The 18723-nt window shown below is 41.5% G+C and overlaps 1 protein-coding gene across 34 annotated transcripts in view; it reads right to left on the bottom strand.

Moving 5' to 3' along the window:
* CADPS (calcium dependent secretion activator) overlaps positions 1 to 16046 on the bottom strand; it is a 448877-nt gene extending 432831 nt beyond the window's left edge. For all 34 annotated transcript variants that reach the window (XM_039326616.1, XM_039326619.1, XM_039326630.1 and 31 more), the window contains exon 1: positions 15037 to 16046. In XM_039326616.1, coding sequence (XP_039182550.1) covers positions 15037 to 15405 — 369 coding nt within the window. In that variant the 5' untranslated portion in view covers positions 15406 to 16046. The remainder of the gene's footprint in view (positions 1 to 15036) is intronic.
* Positions 16047 to 18723: the final 2677 nt, after the last annotated feature.

Genomic DNA, 18723 nt, shown 5'->3' with positions numbered 1-18723 from the left:
GGAGAGAAAATACCATCACCTCTTTCTGTCAACTTTAGAATGAGCATGGCTGCAGCCATTTTTTTCTTCTCATTTCTAGTTGACACATAGCATGGAGGGAGGGGCATTGCCGGGTGTTGCACTAGAGACAAAACAGACTTTCTCTCTCTCGGATTTTCTCTCATGGGAGCCAAGGTCATTGGCTGCTCCCGAGACTGCAGGCTGGGCATTTCATGAAAAGCCCGCCAATGAGCTGTATGGAGAAACATAGTTGCTTGCGTAGCCTTAGGGGTGGGATTTCTTAACGTTGTATTGGGGAATTGTTATGCATCTCTTCAGACTTGGTTTCACTTCTGAAGTGCCAATACTTTGTATCAATAAACATATTCTTCGGGAAATTTGCAAGCCTCGGAGTTCTGCTTTATTTGTCTCTGTCTATCAGAACCATGACACCTTCATTGCAGGTGGAATCACATCTTACCCTTTCAATGAAGCTACCCCTACTGCATGATCCCAGGAAGTCTTCACTAATTAAATGGAGCATAGATCTCATCCACATGTAGCTGGATTATTCAACCTGGATGATTCAACTTCCTGACAAGGCATATAATCAACCTTATCCCAACTAATCAAGAAGTTTACTCCTGTCACTTTGAATGGACCCATCCAGTCAGACATCAACTCTGAGCAAATCTGAGTGACTTTACCCACTAGATGCCTAGAATAATCTTCACAGCAGCCCCATAGATAGTCTTGTGCCCATCATTCCCAGCAATGAACAGGTCATCATAAAAAGGCCTGGTAGATTACTGTGTGTTGATGTAACAATAGCTGTCTTCGGATGCATTTATTGTCCCAATGTAATCCCAATCATATTTTTTTATCTGCTTCCAATTAGATTCACTCTTAGTTTTCCTCCAATAGTACTCTGGGTATCTCTTCCATCATTTTATCCCCTGAAAACTGCTCAGAAAACAAAGGAACCTCCTGTGATTGACAATAAAGATGAGGCCAGATAGGAGAGATTTGATCAAAGACTTTATTATTTGTCCATTCCAGCTGAGACTAAGGCCTTTTTTCCCAAGATCCTTGGGGAAAACTTTATCCTCCATCTGGAACTCTGGAACCCTACATGCCTTGAGAGGAGTGATAGTATCAACAAAGCCAAAAAGCAATAAGAAAATGATCTATCTCAGGGGTCTTCAAACTTATGACTTGTGGACTTCAACTCCCAGAATTCCTCAGCCAGGCACACTGGCTGAGGAATTCTGGGAGTTGAAGTCCACAAGTCCTAAAAGGGCCAAGTTTGAAGACCCCCTGATCTATCTGATCATGAGAAAGAATTGGTCTCCCACCTTCCAATCACATGACAGCTGTCCTGAGTTCAATATATGTTGGGCACTCTGTGACTTGAGTCATGAACTCCTCGGCTTGAACCAGTCTCAACACTGTCCAAGGGCAGATTGAAGGACTCTCAGCATTGGTGACTGCACCACCAACTCAGCTATGAAACCAAGCAGCTCAGGCAGAGATGTTGCTAAGCAGCAGGGAGGCCAATACCACAGCAACAAAACTGGCTGATCCCTAAAGACCAATGGCAACCGTAAGGTTTCACAACTGATTATCTGCAGGGCAGGGCCTCTGAGAGCTGACAAGGTTTTTTGAATGACAATACCCATTCCATCTCCCTTGCCCTGGGATCATAGCTGATGAGAAATACAAAACATAAATCCTAGAGGAAAGTCTCTCTGGGCCTTGCAGATCTCAATTATATTTTCCAGGTTCCCTGCCTCCTCCATAATAATTGTGGTATTATTGCAAACTGACCTGTACGTTAGGACCAAGAACTGGAGACCTAGGGCTATCAAAGTCTGGTGACCTAGTATCAGGAATAAATAACAGAATAACAGAATTGGAACGTCTTCTAGTTCAACCCCTTGCTCAAGCAGAAAACCTATCGCATTTCAGATAAATTGTTGTCCAATTTGTTCTTAAAAATCTCCAGTGTTGGAGCACCCACAGCTTCCGAAGGAAACTCATTCTGGAGGCAACCTATGGCTGAAATGTGAGATCAATCTCAACCCACACCCCCTTCCCTGTGAGCAGCCTGCCCTTGTATCTCACAGGGATAGAATCAAGATCATGTGAAGTGTTAATACCACTTTACAATGCCTTGGTAAGGCTGCACTTAGAATACTGCATCTAGTTTTGGTCACCACGATGTAAAAAAGATGTTGAGATTCTAGAAAGAGTACAGAGAAGAACAACAAGGATGATTAGAAGTCTGGAAGCTAAAACATATAAAGAACAGCTGCCGGAATTGGGTATGTCTAGTTTAATGAAAAGAACGACGAGGGGTGACATGATAGCAGTGTTCCAATATCTCAGGGGCTGCCACAAAGAAGAGGGAGTCAAGCTATTATCCAAAGCAACTGAAGGCAAGACAAGAAGCAATGGGTGGAAACTAACCAAAGAGAGAAACAACCTAGAACTAAGGACAGTTAGACAGTTAGAACAATTAATCAGTGGAACAACCTGCCTCTAGAAACGGTGAATGCTCCAACACTAAAAGATTTTAAGAAGAAACTGGACAGCCATTTGTTTGAAATAGCATAGGGTTTCCTGCCTGAGCAGGGAGTTGGACTAGATGACCTCCAAAGTCCCTTCCAACTTTATTATTATTTTGGATCATTGCACAGTCAGCCAGATGTTCAGACTGGATTTGGCATTTTGTCTACCTATCGAGTCCTTACCCAGGACCTGGGATAGGCAGATGTGGATGTTTGATGGTATTACAGATAGCGTCGCAGGATGGAAGCAGTTCCTAGTAAGGCCGCCTTTTGCAATTGATTAATAGCGAATTTGTCATTATTATTATTATTATTATTATTATTATTATTATTATTATTATTATTATTGATCATCGCACAGTCAGCCATATGTTCAGACTGGATTTGGCATTTTTGTCTACCTATCCTTACCAAGGACCTGGGATAGGCAGATGTGGATGTTTGATGGTATTACAGATATCGTTGCAGGATGGAAGCAGTTTCTAGTAAGGCCGCCTTTTGCAGTTGACTAATGGTGAATTTGTCAATGCCAATGGTGCTCAAGTGATGCTCCAGTTGTTTTGGGATTGCACCCCAGGTGCCTATTACTATTGGTACTACCATTGCCTGCCTTTGCCACAGTCTTTCTATTTCTATTTGCAGGTCTTTGTATTTTACTATCTTCTCCAGTTCTTTCTCGTCTATTCTGCTGTCTCTAGGCACTGCCATGTCCACTACCCAAACTTTTTTGTCTTTCTTCCTCTTCTTCTTCTTCTTCTTCTTCTTCTTCTTCTTCTTCTTCTTCTTCTTCTTCTTCTTCTTCTTCTTCTTCTTCTTCTTCTTCTTCTTCTTCTTCTTCTTCTTATTATTATTATTATTATTATTATTATTATTATTATTATTCCTCTGCCCATCATCACCCTGATTGTATTGGCTACTCTCATCTGATGCCTCTTCTCAGTCTCACCCCAACCCCGGCTGTTTCTTTCTGCGCCAAAAGACCCTCCCAACAACCACTGACATTCACATGCTTAAATGCAACCTTTTTATATACAGGTAGTTTTTGATTTATGACCATTTATTTAGTGACTGTTTGAAGTTACAAGAGCACTGAAAAAAAAGCAACTTATGATTATTTTTTCCCATGACTGTTACCGCATCCCCAAGATCACGTGATCAAAATTCAGGTAGTTGGCAACTGGCATTGACTGATGGCAGTTGCTGTATCCTGGGTTCATATGATCACCATTTGTAATCCTCTCAGCTGGTTTTCAACGAGCAAAGTCAATGGGAGAACGACCACATGATTCATTGCACAGCTACAGTGATTTGCTTAACAACTGTGGCAAAAAAGATCATAAAATGTGGCAAATCTCACTTAACAACTGCCCTGCTTAGCAACAGAAATTTGGAGCTCAGTTAGGGTTGTAAATTGAGGACTACCTGTATATTAAAGTATAAGACCCACCCCACAGAAAAGAAAGAGCTTAGCAATTGCCTTTCTGGCATGGAAAATTGAGAAGTCCCAGCAACAGGGAAATTGTTTTCTCTCTCTCTCCTCTGTGTGTGTGTGTGTGTGTGTGCGCACGCGCGCGCGCGCGCATGCACAATAACTGACAATCCAGACTGAACACCTGGCAAGTTGCTTGCTGAAGCATCCCAATCCTGACAGTATTTTCTTAAGACGGCTTAAAATTAAAGTGGCATTAATACCGGATAGGAGAAGCTTAAGAATGCAGTGCAGATATGCAGTATGTGGACAAGAGCTATAAATAATCTTCTACAAGAGAGAAGTCTGTTCCATGGATAGAAGGATAGGGTAAAGAAATGTTTACAGTGCAATTGTTTTATTGATTATATCTCTAAGACAATAATTCACGATAAATGATTAACTGCTAACCCACCACACGGGCATCTTAAAACAATTCACCAGAAACTTGGATTGAAAGGTAATTTATTTGCATTCCCCATTTTGTTAGTTGCTTTCTCAAGATGGAGAGGGGTAAATATTTAAAGTGCAATTAAATTAAGCTGAATAAGGCTGCTATTAAAGGAATGGCTGAAATATTTTCACCTTGTTTATCTCCAACATAGTACTTCATGCTTAGAATGCTTTCATTCAACATAAGAGAGCTGAATTAAATTGGCTCTGCTTTAAAATGATACATCACTAGTTGCATCACTAACTTTGTGTGGAATTTTTTTTAAAAAAGATGAAATTTGGCATATGTATTTAAATTCCAGCAAGAAAACCAACAAAAGTAATCCAGGCAATACTGCCTGAATACCATTTGTGAATGATTTTTTTGCCAATTTCTCTAGACACCCTATTTTTCACAACTGATTACAAGGAAAATCTGCTTCTTGCCATGTGTAACCTACTCTCTTATATATTGTGTTGGCATAACATAATTTCCTGATGCCACTGCTAATATCTTCCCTAAAGCAATCTAACTTCTTGGCTACAAGTTCTGATTAATCATCCACTTTGATTGAGTGGTTCCGATCTCATCTCAGAGGGAAGGAAGAGATGACTCAAGTTTTATGTTTCAAAAAATAGGGAAGAAGCTTTACTCTCTGAATAATAATGTCAAACCCAACTCGGATTTCCTTGAAGTCTTTAGTTTTACAGAAACGGCACCGAGGGCATTCTAAAACTTGTTAAGACATTACTTTATATCAAACTGAGAGAGATAACACCCCCAAAGATATGAACTTTTCTCGTCCTTTTCAATTTCATTGAGAAGCTGTGCAGATAGTGCTCCCTCAAATTGTGGCATTGCTCAATTACTCATCCCAAAAAATGTTTTTCATTGCAAGTCTTGTCAATAAATGAGGATTAGTGTGTATTTAATATATATTTAAAATGTTCCCTTCATTTTAAAAAAATGAACACCTGATCCATTATTAAAGACGTTCGGCATAGACAGTTGTTATTTTGCGTCAAGGAACCAGTATCTATTTTGAATGCCCTGAATTACTAGAAAAGTAATCTCTCTAGTACGGTGGCCCCAGTGCTGGGATTCAAATATGTGAACAACCGGTTCTCTGTGTGGATGCTGCTTCCGGAAGTCTGCTCTGGGCCTGGGCAACAAAAAAATTAGCTACCGGTTCTGCTGAAGTGGTGCGAACTGGCTGAATCTCACCACTGGGTGGCCCCCAATCTTTTGTGCACCCAGGGACCGGTTCCACGGAGAGAGGGTTTTCTTCGGACCAGAGGGGGTGTGGTTTCAAGTGCTTCCTGCATCCCACAGATGAGGCTTCACTTGTTTGCACGGCCCAGTTTCTAGCATACTGAGGCCCGGTATCAGATCCATGGATCCCTACTCTAGCAGACTACAAGAAATGAACATTAGGTTAAAGCTGACCCATCTCCTGTGCAACAACCTTTAGGTGATAAGGTGAGGTTCTAAATATGAGGAAATGATCCCTCCTAAGAAGGATTATCTGTCTATATATGTCACAATCAACAGATCCCAGCAGCAACTATGAATATGAAATCAAACAGGGTGAATCATTATTAGGCCATCAGTCCCAGGGCTTTTTTTCTCATAGAATGCCCAGAACGGAGTTCCGGCACCTTTTTTGGATGGAACCTTGTAGGGTAGGCAAGGCAGGTTGTACGATGTGTGTGAGTTCCGGCACCTTTTTTTTTTTTTTAGAAAAAAAGCACTGATCGGTCCACTTTCCCCAAAAAAGTTTAGTTCATTCACTTTCCACACCCTAGAGAAGCCTCTCAATTCAGATCACACAACTCTGTAAATAGGGAGTTGAGGCCTTCAGAGCAAAACATTTTAAGTCAACCAAGTCATAAATTATAGAAAACTCTCTCTCTCTCTCTCTCTCTCTCTCTCTCTCTCTCTCTCTCTCTCTCTCTCTCTCCCTCCCTCCCTCCCTCCCTCCCTCCCTCCCTTTTCCAACCAGCCCCAACACACAGACAGGGGAGGGGAGACAAGGAGAGAAAGATACAGAGCAACATCCAAGGTATCTTGAAATTATTTTATTCTGAGGAAATTCATCCCCCAATTTTGCAATGAAGCAGATCACTAGCAGCTGAATGAGCCATTTGAGGAGGATGTTGCACCTCTGTGTCTCACAATTAATTAAATAGTTCAGTTAACTATATGCTTTCAACATCCAATTCTGGATTTTGAAGAAGAAGAAAAAAACCCTACATCATTAACTATTAAGAGTCACTGCAAGTTTGCAAACTGTCCTTAAATTTACAAAGAAACTAAATTCCAGGAATCAAACCATTATCAGTTGTCAGTGCTTTGGTACATTATTTTGCCTCTTGCTATGCTCTCTGATATTTTTTTCCTATAGTCTATTTATATTTTTATTTAAGTAAATCCCTTTAGAAATGCATTAGTGATGAGTGTAGAGTTTAAGTGCTTTGATGATTATGACAATTAGGACGCCTATGAAAATCTTTAGTGATAGGTTATTTCAACAGCCTACAATCCCCTTGCTGGCTGCTGTGTTTTCTCTTTGAAGGCTCAAGACAATTGTACACATTGGTAAAGTTCCCGCATCTATAACCAATCTTGCCTATTACATATTTTAGGGTGGATTATCCTTCTTCAAGTAAAAAAAAAAAAACATTCTCAGCAGATCAGAAATCTGCATACTTTCAAAAGCAAGTCCATTAAAGAAACAGCTTTTCCTATTTTTAAAGGACAAATTATGATTATTACAAAGCTGATATAAGTGGTAATCTCCAACATTTCCACAATCCTTTAATATTTGCTGTCAGCATTTATTCAAAGTGCATGTAATTACATTATTGCACTGCTAGTATTTTATGTTTTGTTCACCTAACATCTTGTAGTTGGGAGAGCAAGCCATTTTATAGGGGTCACAAAAGAGAATGGTATGTGGCTTTATAAATATGGCCCATTAGTACCTAACAATGCTTTTGTAGAACCAAATTAAGGTCCATCTATTTCAGCTTTCACATTTCAGGAACGATTAATCTGATGTTTTCAAGAGGTCATAAAATATATGACTCCCAGAAAGCATAATATTGCTTACATCATTTACCTACATTGCATCTTATTTGCCCACTAACTCCATATGGAAGGATTGTTTGCAGAATATGTGTCATTTTGCTGGAATATGTGTATCATCTGCAACATGACTATTAGCCTCTATTCACTCCTAATACAAGTTTTTATTAGAAGATAGGAACGCTATATCATGTAGATCAGTGTTTCTCAACCTTGACAATTTTAAGGCATGTGGACTTCAACTCCCAGAATTCCACAGCCAGCACTGCTGGCTGTGGAATTCTGGGAGTTGAAGTCCACATGCCTTAAAATTGTCAAGGTTGAGAAACACTGATGTAGACCGATAGATAAAGAACACGGCAATGGTATTCCAATAACACCTGGAAGGTCAGGGGTTACTTATGGGTGTGCTGTAAATGTCTAATAGCAATAGAACTTAGACCAAACTGCCGGCCGGATGCATCATAGAAAAACCACGCCCACCCCATTGCTGGCAATGGCAAAAAAGTCATGATACTCGTGACATTGCGAGTTTGACACCCCCGACTTAGACTTATATACTGGTTCACAGTGCTTTACAGCTGTCTCTAAGCAATTTACAGAGGCAGCATATTGTCTCCAATAATCTGGGTCCTCATTTTACTGACCTTGGAAGGATGGATGGCTGAGTCAACCTTGTGCTGGTAAGAATTGAACTGCCAAACTGGCAGTCAGCAGAAATAGCCTGCAGTACTGCATTCTAACCACCGCACCACCATGGCTCTTACGTATCCCTCTGTGGTGGAGAATGAAGGCTGTCATATGACAAAGCCAGTTTGGTCTAGTGCAGGGGTAGGCAACCTTGGCTCTTTTATGACTTGTGGACTTCAACTTCCATGCTGGCTCAGGAATTCTGGGAGTTGAAGTCCACGAGTCATAAAAGAGCCAAGGTTGCCAACCCCTGGTCTAGAGGTTAAGGCAGTGGGGTGAGCACAGGTAGCTCTTGACTTACAACAGTTCATTTAGTGACTTATGACTGTTTTTTAGAGTTACGATCTTTGCAGCATCCCCATCATCATGTGACCAAAATTCAGAGGCTTGGCAACTGGTTCATATTTATGACTGTTGCTGTGTCCCAAAGTTTTGCAACCTTCTGATGAGCAAAGTCAATGGGGAAGCCAGATTCGCTTAACAACCGGGTTACTAACTTATCAGCTGCAGTGATTCACTTAACAACTGTGGCAAGAGAGGTCATAAAATGACACAAAACTCACTTAACAAATGTCTCACTTAACAACAGAGATTTTGGCCTCATTTGTGCTTCTAAGTCGAGGACTACCTTGTAGGTAGAGACTGTCCATTCCATATTTTAGCCATGAAAGCCAGCCAGTCGACTTTGAGCCAGTCCCTCTCTCTCTCTCAGTCCAACCAACATCACAGGATTGTGGTTGTGAGGAAAATAGGAGGAGGAAGGTGTGTTGGAAAACATTTGCCGCCTTGAATTATTTGTAAAACAATTATTATTATTTGTAATAAAGAAATACAGTAAATAAATAAACTATGAACACATGCTGAGCCGATGAAGTAAAACGTTTAAGAAATCAATATTACAGAACAAAACTGATAATTCAATATGACTTTTTTTTTTCAAAGCATACTATGAGAAAGTTTTATTATCCATGAAAATTCGTTCTACTCTTCCAATTTCAAATCTGAGAAAATTCCATTTTCTGCTGAAAATCTAGCCAGAATGTCAGTTTGGGTAGTGATGATGACATTCCATGATGACATTCCCTGGGATTCAGAGGAAGCTACAAGTGCCGTCTCCTGCCAGAGCTAAGCTTAGCAATTTCATAAAGAGAATGTAGTTCTTCTACTGTAGCTGGACATCTGTAGAAAAACACCTGGTTAAATTGATATGAAACTTGTTTTTCCCACTTGGTTGCCTTGCTTCTCAAACAAACTATGAAGTGTTTCACTCTGGGGTGGAGGGTGTACCTTTATTCAGTTTGTTTGTTTTTTTGATGGAAAACTACTTCGGTTAATTCATCAGGAACAATGATTCATAACATGAAACAAATGTTTCGCTTATTATCATCATTTCAATCTATCTCATCATCCCTTCGCCTGCCCATAGTCCTTTGGAGGTGCAATTCATGTTTATGACTAAATTGCACAACTTAAAGCATCATGTGGTTCTTTTGAAGGCAGATGTCTGCTCAGGGTTAACCTCCCAAGAATTTAAACCAGGGGTCTTTAAACTTGGTCCTTTTATGACTTGTGGACTTCAACTCCCAGAATTCCTCAACCAGCGTGCCTGGCTGAGGAATTCTGGGAGTTGAAGTCCACAAGACATAAAAGGGCCAAGTTTGAAGACCCCTGATTTAAACCCTTCTTTTGATTCCACCATCTGTTGAGTCACATTTGGCAGGAACACAAGAAAGGACCTTCTTGGTGGTCACTCTCTAATCCTGCAATTTCCTTCCCTTTCTCTTTGTTGTTCTTTTACCTGAAGGAAGAAACTGCTTTATTCCAACAAGCTGTTGGCTTTTAAAATGTGTTTTTTTTTTTAAAAAAAAAAAGCAAACAGCTTTTAAATAGGTGTGAATGTCTTTTTTTAAATTTATTTTCTCCTGTATTTCATTAACATGTATTTTTATCAGCACTGTTTGGCTGTGAGCAATACAGAGTGCTACTTATTGGGATAGTTAGAACATGAATTTAGTAAATGTATGATAAATTAAGAAGCCTGCAACTAATTCAAAGGACTGTAATCCTTGTCTGCCTCAAGGAGACAAGAACTTAAATTGTACTATTCAGTGGCATGTTCCTAATCAATAAGCACCACGGTGTAACTGCTGCTTAGCAATTGTGTGCTCATGTGTCAAAAGCTGCCTTCCTTGGGAGAAACTGTTTAATTTGGGTGGGGAAGAGAAGAAAGCAATGTGTAGGAGAAAAAAAAAACCCTGAATAAAACAGAGCCAAGTTTTAGTATTCTCAGAATACTAAAATCCCTGTCAACAGTTCCAAGTGGATCTGGAACAAATGAGTCATTTTACTGTAGCAAATATATTTCTAAAATCAATCTGTTTGAAACAACACATGAGCTCTTATCACAATCCCTATTAAAATATCTAAAAAATGCCATTCAGCTTGTCCAAACTTCGATTGATTGGTATAAAAGAAATGTAACACTGGGAATACCATAGAAAAAACACAAAGTAAACTTATTTCACTTTTTAATTTGTCAGTAAGAAAGACCGTCTGTCTTAAAACAGAAATTAATACATTAGCATCTCTTTTAGAGCTGTGCTATTGCTTTGGATTTAAAAATAGTCTTGTAAATGCATGAACATAGTATCTGCCTGCAACTTATTAAAACAGCTGTATCTTTTCCCACAGTTGGCTAGCTGACTTCTGTCACTTGATCCCAAGGAAAAATGTGGGCATTTTAAAGGAGTAAAGATAGATGCTCTATTTGTGCTCTTTTGCACTCCAAAGGAATTTTGGAATCAAATTCAAAGTACAACCCTTATGCATATTTTTATAAATAAGTCATGTACATATGCATCATGCATGCAATGTTCTAAAGTCAATCTCTCATTTTTCTAGTTAAAAGAATCCCAGTGCTGGACCTGAAGAGAAAAATATTTGAAAACCCCCTGAAGAACTACTATTAGCTAGATTAGACAGCACTTTGGGATATGAATTGTATTATTGTTGTTTTGATTCAGTACAAGGATACATACAGTACATTCATGTTGTTCAACATTGCTTCCCCCACCCCCGCCCCAGTCTCTTTTTCCTGGGCTCTTTGCTTCTGACAATGCTAGTTCTCATTTCACCATAACTTGGTTGACTCTTGTTGAACACGACTGTTGTTCAGTTACAATGTACATGGTGAATAAAGCATTTTCCCCTCCTCCTTTTAAGAACAGCCTGGCATAACAGGTAACATTTGACTTTACAGATTGCAAGTCAAGACCAGTCAGTGATTGTGGCTTATCAGAACTTTGAATCAAAGTCTTCCAAAATATGGAGGCCAAATTTTCTGATCCATTTTGTTCATCACCACATTATTTTTTCAAAACCTAATGAATGTTCCACATACAAATGGGGAAAATATAACTTTGCCATCACGTATTACTGTATAATGCAGGAGTTCCAAGGCAAGGATATAGAAATCTAATCGGAGTTATTATCAGTCTTGACACACAGCTAAGAAACATATGTAGGAATTTGACTTTCTGTCCACATCAAAATCTTCAAACTGTGTTGACCTGATATGCTTTTCCACTTCCTCATGCTTGAATGGACTAATAATAGCTTTGTGGCGTGACAGAGCTGAATGAATGTCATCCTCGTCAATATGTCCTAGAGTCATTTTGGTATATAAAGGTCATTGGCAGAAATAAAACTAATATACATTCCTCAGAATTGGACTTTCAAAGAGTAATTTAATCTAAATGTGATCTTTTTGTATTTGGTATGACAATAATTACAAAGAAACCCCAAATGCATCAGAAATTTGTTTGACTGGAAAATAGGAATAAGGGAAGAGGCAGCCATAACTAGCTTTTCTGGGTTTCTTTGGCAAAAACATTCACCCAAGTTAATCTGTGACGGATAATTGTATTTTTGTCATGTTAATATATCCTGTCTTTCCTCAGGATGCTCAATGTAGAGCTCTTGTGAGTCGCCATTTCTTTTCATCTTATCACCGTGTGAATTGGATTGAATTAATGATTGAGGTGTAAGTTCCATAGTTGACTAAAGAACTTCCTGATTCTCCTGGACCCAATTCATTTCCTCAAACATTCCTGTAAAACTGACAGGTGTCCTTTTCATTGGTTGCCAAATTAAATCAGTCAGTCCATCCATCTGTCCATCCGTCCTTCTATCTGTCTGTCTGTCTATCTATCTATCTATCTATCTATCTATCTATCTATCTATCTATCTATCTATCTTATACAATCACCCATTTCACAAAACTAGTGACTTTGCCTGTGTCAGACTCCACCTGAGTGCCTCTCTCTTTAATTCTTAATTAGTTTTCTCCATTTTAAGACATCGTTTTTTTAGTAGTTTCCTGTCAGTGTATCCCATCAGTCATGTTAGTATTATGACTGGAAGAAGAACATTTCTGTATGCCCTGACAGGAAGCTGCTATTCATTCAGAAATACACATGAGCACAAACATACTTTGCAGGCCAACAGTAGGATTACTCAGCTTTCTGCCCTGTAAACACTTATGCTGATACCAGAATATAAATCAAATGTGTGCATGTCTCGGGCTGTTTACAAGGCAAAGATTGTGACAGAAGACAGAAGAATACGCTACATTTCTTAAATATAATGTTCTATCATTTATTGTGCATAGAAATTTGAAGGAATGTAAGCAATCATCATCCCAACATCTTAGTGTGAAGAGTTCATACCTTGGTCTAATTACATAATGCAACACTAAACTCTGAAATATGGCTTTGCAATATATCAGTGGAAAGTTTCCCTCATATTCCAGACTTTCTAAAAGTCACAATCTTATGGGTACTTCCTCCCAACAAAAATCCCATTTCACTCAGTGAGACTTATTGCCATAAGCATGATACAAATTGAATGTTACTTTGAATTCGGCAATAAGACATCCTAGGATAAAAATATGCCACAAATTCATTGGCTGACCTTGGGGAAAACCTCACTTATTTTTTTTCTTTATTTAAGTCTGATTTCAACTGGGAAAAAAAAAAAACCTCTCCATCATTGGTCTCTGTTTTGTTTCCAGGACATACCAAACAAACAGCTAATATGAAATCACTTTTTACTTTCAATATACCAACTATTCACTAGAAAATACACATCCTACTGAATATAGAATAAAATGCAGATATTTTAAACATGTTTCCCCCAGAAGGAATGGATAGCAAATGAAGCATTAAATACCTTTACAGTCCCTTTTTTGGATTATTCTAGTTTTTACAGCCTCTTCACTGTTCTTTAAACTAATGTATTTGTACTGTATGTTTACTACTATGAGCCGTCAAGATCACAAGACTTAACTCTGCAGACATTGCTGTCTCTGGTCATAGAATTTTGCAGGACCTATCTGTGCTGACTGCTTTCAAAGCAAGGAGATGAGAAGAAGTGAAGTGAACTAATGTGAAACATGTTCACCTATTGTTAGACATCAAACACTGCAGCAAGAAGTGTTATGGCCAGAGCATCTTCAGCAAAGACACAAAAACATCCCTGAAATAATTGGTCCTCTCCATGGCATGAGCACAGCAGGTGAGTGTATCAGCATAACCTTTGTGAAGATCTCCAGGAGAGCAGTGGATTGGCCACTTCTCCCAGGAAGACCCTTAGAAAAATGGGGAACTCTTGGGCAAGGCAGAGGACAAAGGATAAGTCTCAAAGCTCAAGACATACATCTCTCTCTCTCTCTCTCTCTCTCTCTCTCTCTCTCTCTCTCTCTCTCTCTCTCTCTCTCACTTCTTTTTGTCTCCTTTGGCATATGGAGATTGGAGCAAAATGCCAGCTCCCTCTTAGCATTAGCTGCAGTTATGTAAGGCCACAAGGAGAAAAGCAGCCAAGAAAGGCAATAGGTCATCTGACCTCTCGTTGACATAATTGCTGCTGATGCAGTAAACGCTTGGACTTCTTTGTCCTGCTGAGGATTCGTTTTACACTCCTCCCCAACTCTCGGGGTTCCTGCTTACTCTCCGCCTCTCCCAGAAGTACTACCTACTACTCCATGGAAGCAAGGCCTTGTGTCCCCCTGATGTCCTTCCAGCTTCCTTGGCTCCTGCTGCATTCTTCTGCTGCAGACGCCACCCAGCCTCTGCTCAAGTTCCATCTCCGTGGACAGACCAATGGACCTGAACCAGGAGAACTGCTTTCAGACCTTGATTTTTATAAGAGAACAGCTACTACCCAGGGGACAGACTTGGAGTCCCAGCAAATGTATGAGGTGTTTTTAACACCCAAGGAGAGAGATCTCACAGAAGTGCCAGGTGCATTTTTAACTTGGAAAGGCACCATTTACTGTTCCATACCAGACAGCAATCTCTCTCTCTCTCTCTCTCTCTCTCTCTCTCTCTCTCTCTCTCTCTCTCTCTCTCTCTCTCTCTCTCTCTCTCTCTCTCTCTCTCCTCTCTCACACACACTCAATAAATACAAGTTGCTTTTTCCCTTGAGGTTTGGGGACTGCTAACAGCCTTCCTCCAGAGAATCTTGTAAAGAGAGATGATCTCACAGCTCTGCATAAACTCTCTGGTTGCGAAGCCCCCTCCAGCACTGCCCCTCAACCCGCATGAAAACTTGCAAAGGGAAGGGCCCTGGACACAGCTGTCTGGGGAAACTTTCGGCAGCAAGATCAACCCACTCCTCGTCCTGACTCTGGACTCTCTGATGTATGCCAGGTAGTGTTTCTCCATACCCAGGTGCCTCGGACCCTCCCCAGATATTTCTCTGGGCAGGCATCGACCTGCCTACCTCTATTGTTCTCTTTAGCAAGACTTTACCTTTTGTTGCCTCCGGGCCATATCGGTGGGCTGCTTGGCATTGAAGGGATAGGCGATGCACCTCATGACGAAGACGTAAAGCTGCAGCTTCTTCTTCCTCTCTTCTTCCTCCTTCTGCAGCCTTTCCAGTTCTTCCTTCTCCTTCTCGCTCACCACGGAGGGGCTCGGGCTGGAAGGCCGGACGCTGCTCGCGCTCCGGCTGCTGGGCTGCAGCCCGCCGCTGCTCCCGCCACCACCGCCCCCAGAGCTCTCACTGGTCCGGCTGGGAGAGAGCCGAGCCCCCGAGGCTGCTGGGGCCAGCACTTCCTTACTGCTCTCCTCTTCCACGATCTCATCGGATTCTTCTTCACTGGACGACGGGTCCAGCATGTTGGCCGCAGACTAGTGGCCGCACTCGGCGGGGCGAACGACACGACTGGCAGCGGCACAAAGCCTGGACGGATTGCTCTGGCGCCCTTCCTTCAACGCCTCCCGGGCTCCTCCTGCCTGCTTTCGCAATCGCAGCTAAAGGAGCGGGAGGATCTCTAGCCGATCGGGGGGTGGGGGAAAGGAGCCTTCACGAAGAGCGGCGGAGGCAGCGGACGGCGGAGAACGCACCGCCGCCGTCTTCCCAAGCTTACGTGGGTTGATGGCTTTAACTCTTGCCTCCCCAGGCGGGCTCCGCTGCTAGGGAGAGAAGCAGAGCGAGATCAAAGGCTGCTGCCTGCCAGCTTACTCCTCACCCAGGGAGGCCGGTTCGGTCCCTCCAGCTCTCTCTTTCCTTCTTTCTCACTCACTCTCTCTCTCTCTCTCTTTCTCTCTCTCTGTGGGGATACGGGAGACCGAAGGGGCTCTGGCGCGCCTTATCCTTCCCTCTGGCTCCTTTCCTCCTTACAGTGATTCCTTGCAAAGGAATCAAGCCGCAGCGCCCGAGGAGCTCTCCAAGGTGCTGAGAAGCGAGTCACCAACTGCAGCGGCACCGGGAGCGCTCGGTCGGTGCAGCAGCAGCAGCAGCAACAAGCAGAACGGCCCACCCCTGACTGCGCAAGCTCAGTGCTGCCTCCTCCTCTTTTTCCTCCCTTTTCTCCGCGCGCGGCCGCCGCACATGACTATTTGCGAAAATGAAGCCCTCACCCTCCAGAGCCGTTTGCCCTTACCTCACCTGCTCCCGCCCTCCCCGCCCCACCTGGCCGTGGCGTGGCGTGGCGTGGCGGTGGCTCTTCTTGCCTTGACTCTTCCTCTTCTTGCTTAGCCTGGAACGACTTAGCAAAGAAATCGGAGGAGAAGGCGAAGAAAGGATGGGTATCCCAACCAGGAGGCTTATGGGGAGAGGAGCGGGGAGCAGAGCCTGAAATCCTGTCCAAAACGGGGAAGGTAAGGGGATGCCTGTCTCTTTCCCTCGGGATCCCCCGCTTAAGGTAGTTATTAGATTTTGTTTTTATCTCGCCTTTATTCCTTTATACAAGTAACTCAAGATAGTGAATATATACAATACTTCTTCCTTCTCTTTTCCCCCACAATAATAACCCTGTCGGGAAGGATCAGATAGATAGGTAGGTAGATAGGTAGATAAATAGATGATAGATAGATAGATAGATAGATAGATAGATAGATAGATAGATAGATAGATAGATAGATAGACAGACTCAAAATACCGTTTCTTCCAGCTTTCATGCCTAACAGTCTCCTGCTCTCTAGCCTGTTGCCTTTAATCAATAGATCGAACTGGCTCTTAAACTGAATAGTGGGAAATTTGGGATGAATGGAAACTGAAATTTAGCAAAACTGAAATTTAAGAGGGGGACTAATACTATGGGGGAATAGAAGGGGGAGGTTGGGTTACGACCTTGCAGCCCATCAAACATCTTTTGGAAACAACAATGCACATTAATTTCAAAGAGTTGATCAAAGAGAGGAACTCTATGGAAAGCAGCTTTCATGTCTTTGCAACCCCCCTCTAGCTCTGTTAGTGGAGACCAAAGACTCTGTCGTTTCTGCAGGGGCCAGACTGGGAAGAATTTCTCAGCCTCCCGCTGGAGATCAGAGACGTGAAGCCCCCAAGAGGGATTGTCTCTGCTGCTGTGATAATTAGCAGCCTCCTTCACCCTGCAGCTGCCTAATCGCCTGTAAGAACAAACTCTAACTTTTCTCTCTAGACCAAAAAGTTCCCCAACAAGCCAGGAGCAGATTTAAACAGAGATCTAGATGACAGGCTTATGAGAACATTGATTATTTATTTATCTGAACATTTATTGTATATTTATTTATTTATATCCCAGTCTACAAATAACTCAAGGCAGCACATATAGCCAACACACCTTCCTCCCTCCTCCTATTCTCCCCACAATAGCAACCCTGTGTGGTAGGTTGGGCTGAGAGAGAATGATTGGCCCCAATCCCCCAGCTAGCTTTCATGGCTGAGGCGGGAGTAGAACTCATGGTCTCCTAGTTGCTAGCCTGTTGCCTTAACCACCAGACCAACTGGCTCTCATGCACTGTCATGCACTGTCTTCACTCACATATACCAAAGAGATGTTTGTGATGTCTAAACTCTATGCTTCAAGAGCCATTTCAGACGATACCTGAGATAAATAGCAATAGCACTTAGACTTATACACCGCTTTACAGCCCTGTCTAAGCAATTTACAGAGTCATCATATTGCCCCCCAGCAATCTGGCTCCTCATTTTACTGACCTCGGAAGGCTGGAAGGCTGAGTCAACTTTGAACCGGTCAGGATCGAGCTCCTGGCAGTGAGCAGTGAGTTAGCCTGCAGGGCAGCATTCTAACCACTTCACCGCCATGGCTCCAAAATAAAATAGAGAAATGTTAATCACATTGCCATTACATAATAATGAAACTAAATGGAAATAACTACCATGACATGATGCAATGCTCCATGGTATAAATGTCTTGAAAAGGCAATCAGTGGATGAAACAAAAGTTGTTAGGGTAGATGTGGTGATGTAATTGTTAGGTGATGTCGATCACCAATGCACTAGAAATGAGAGCAATAGGAAATGTCGCAGTCTAATATTGTAGTGTTATGAAGTTTTTTAAAATTGTAGTTTATTTTCTCAGAATCCAAGTTACAGAGGTAGAATTGTACACTGCTCAGAGGTGACTGGAGCAGCCTCTAAGCCCTGTAAAATTAATTAATTAATTAAAAAAAAAAGTGGTGCTGAGTTTGCAACCTGATGCCCACTTAATTGGGATTCAGCTCCACTGCTTACTATTCAAATTATAAATGGATGTCGTATCCCATTGTGCTTTAGGCTTATCATGGTAGAATGATAAAATTGGTGGTTAATGGTCTATCAATTGTACATGCTTCTCTGCCTATGGTGCCTTTTGCACTTAATACTAAATTAATTACCAAAGTATTTAATTACTAAATGCTTAATAATAAAATCCCACTGATTTAAATAGGATTTATTTCTGAATACATCATTGGAGCCACCACTGTCAAATAGTACTCTATGCAATGTAATGCTGTACATGTTTAATTGGCTTGGTGCTTTTAATGTAACTTTTAAAGACATTTTTCAGGACCACGAAGAAATCTAATGTGCCCAATCTTGTCCCCAAAGTGTATGATGGAGGCTTTTTCCCTGTTGTATTAATGGTTGTTTTTTTTAATGATGTTTTTTTTAAAGTTTTTTATTTATAATACAGTTAAAACAAAGATGGACATAATGTAACATTCCAG

The sequence above is a fragment of the Crotalus tigris genome, unplaced genomic scaffold (genome assembly GCF_016545835.1).
Source record: "Crotalus tigris isolate CLP2741 ecotype Arizona unplaced genomic scaffold, ASM1654583v1 scf7180000024342.5246164, whole genome shotgun sequence".
Lineage (NCBI taxonomy): Eukaryota > Metazoa > Chordata > Lepidosauria > Squamata > Viperidae > Crotalus > Crotalus tigris.
Note: the sequence above shows the minus strand (reverse complement) of the source record. Positions and strands in the feature narration are given on the sequence as shown.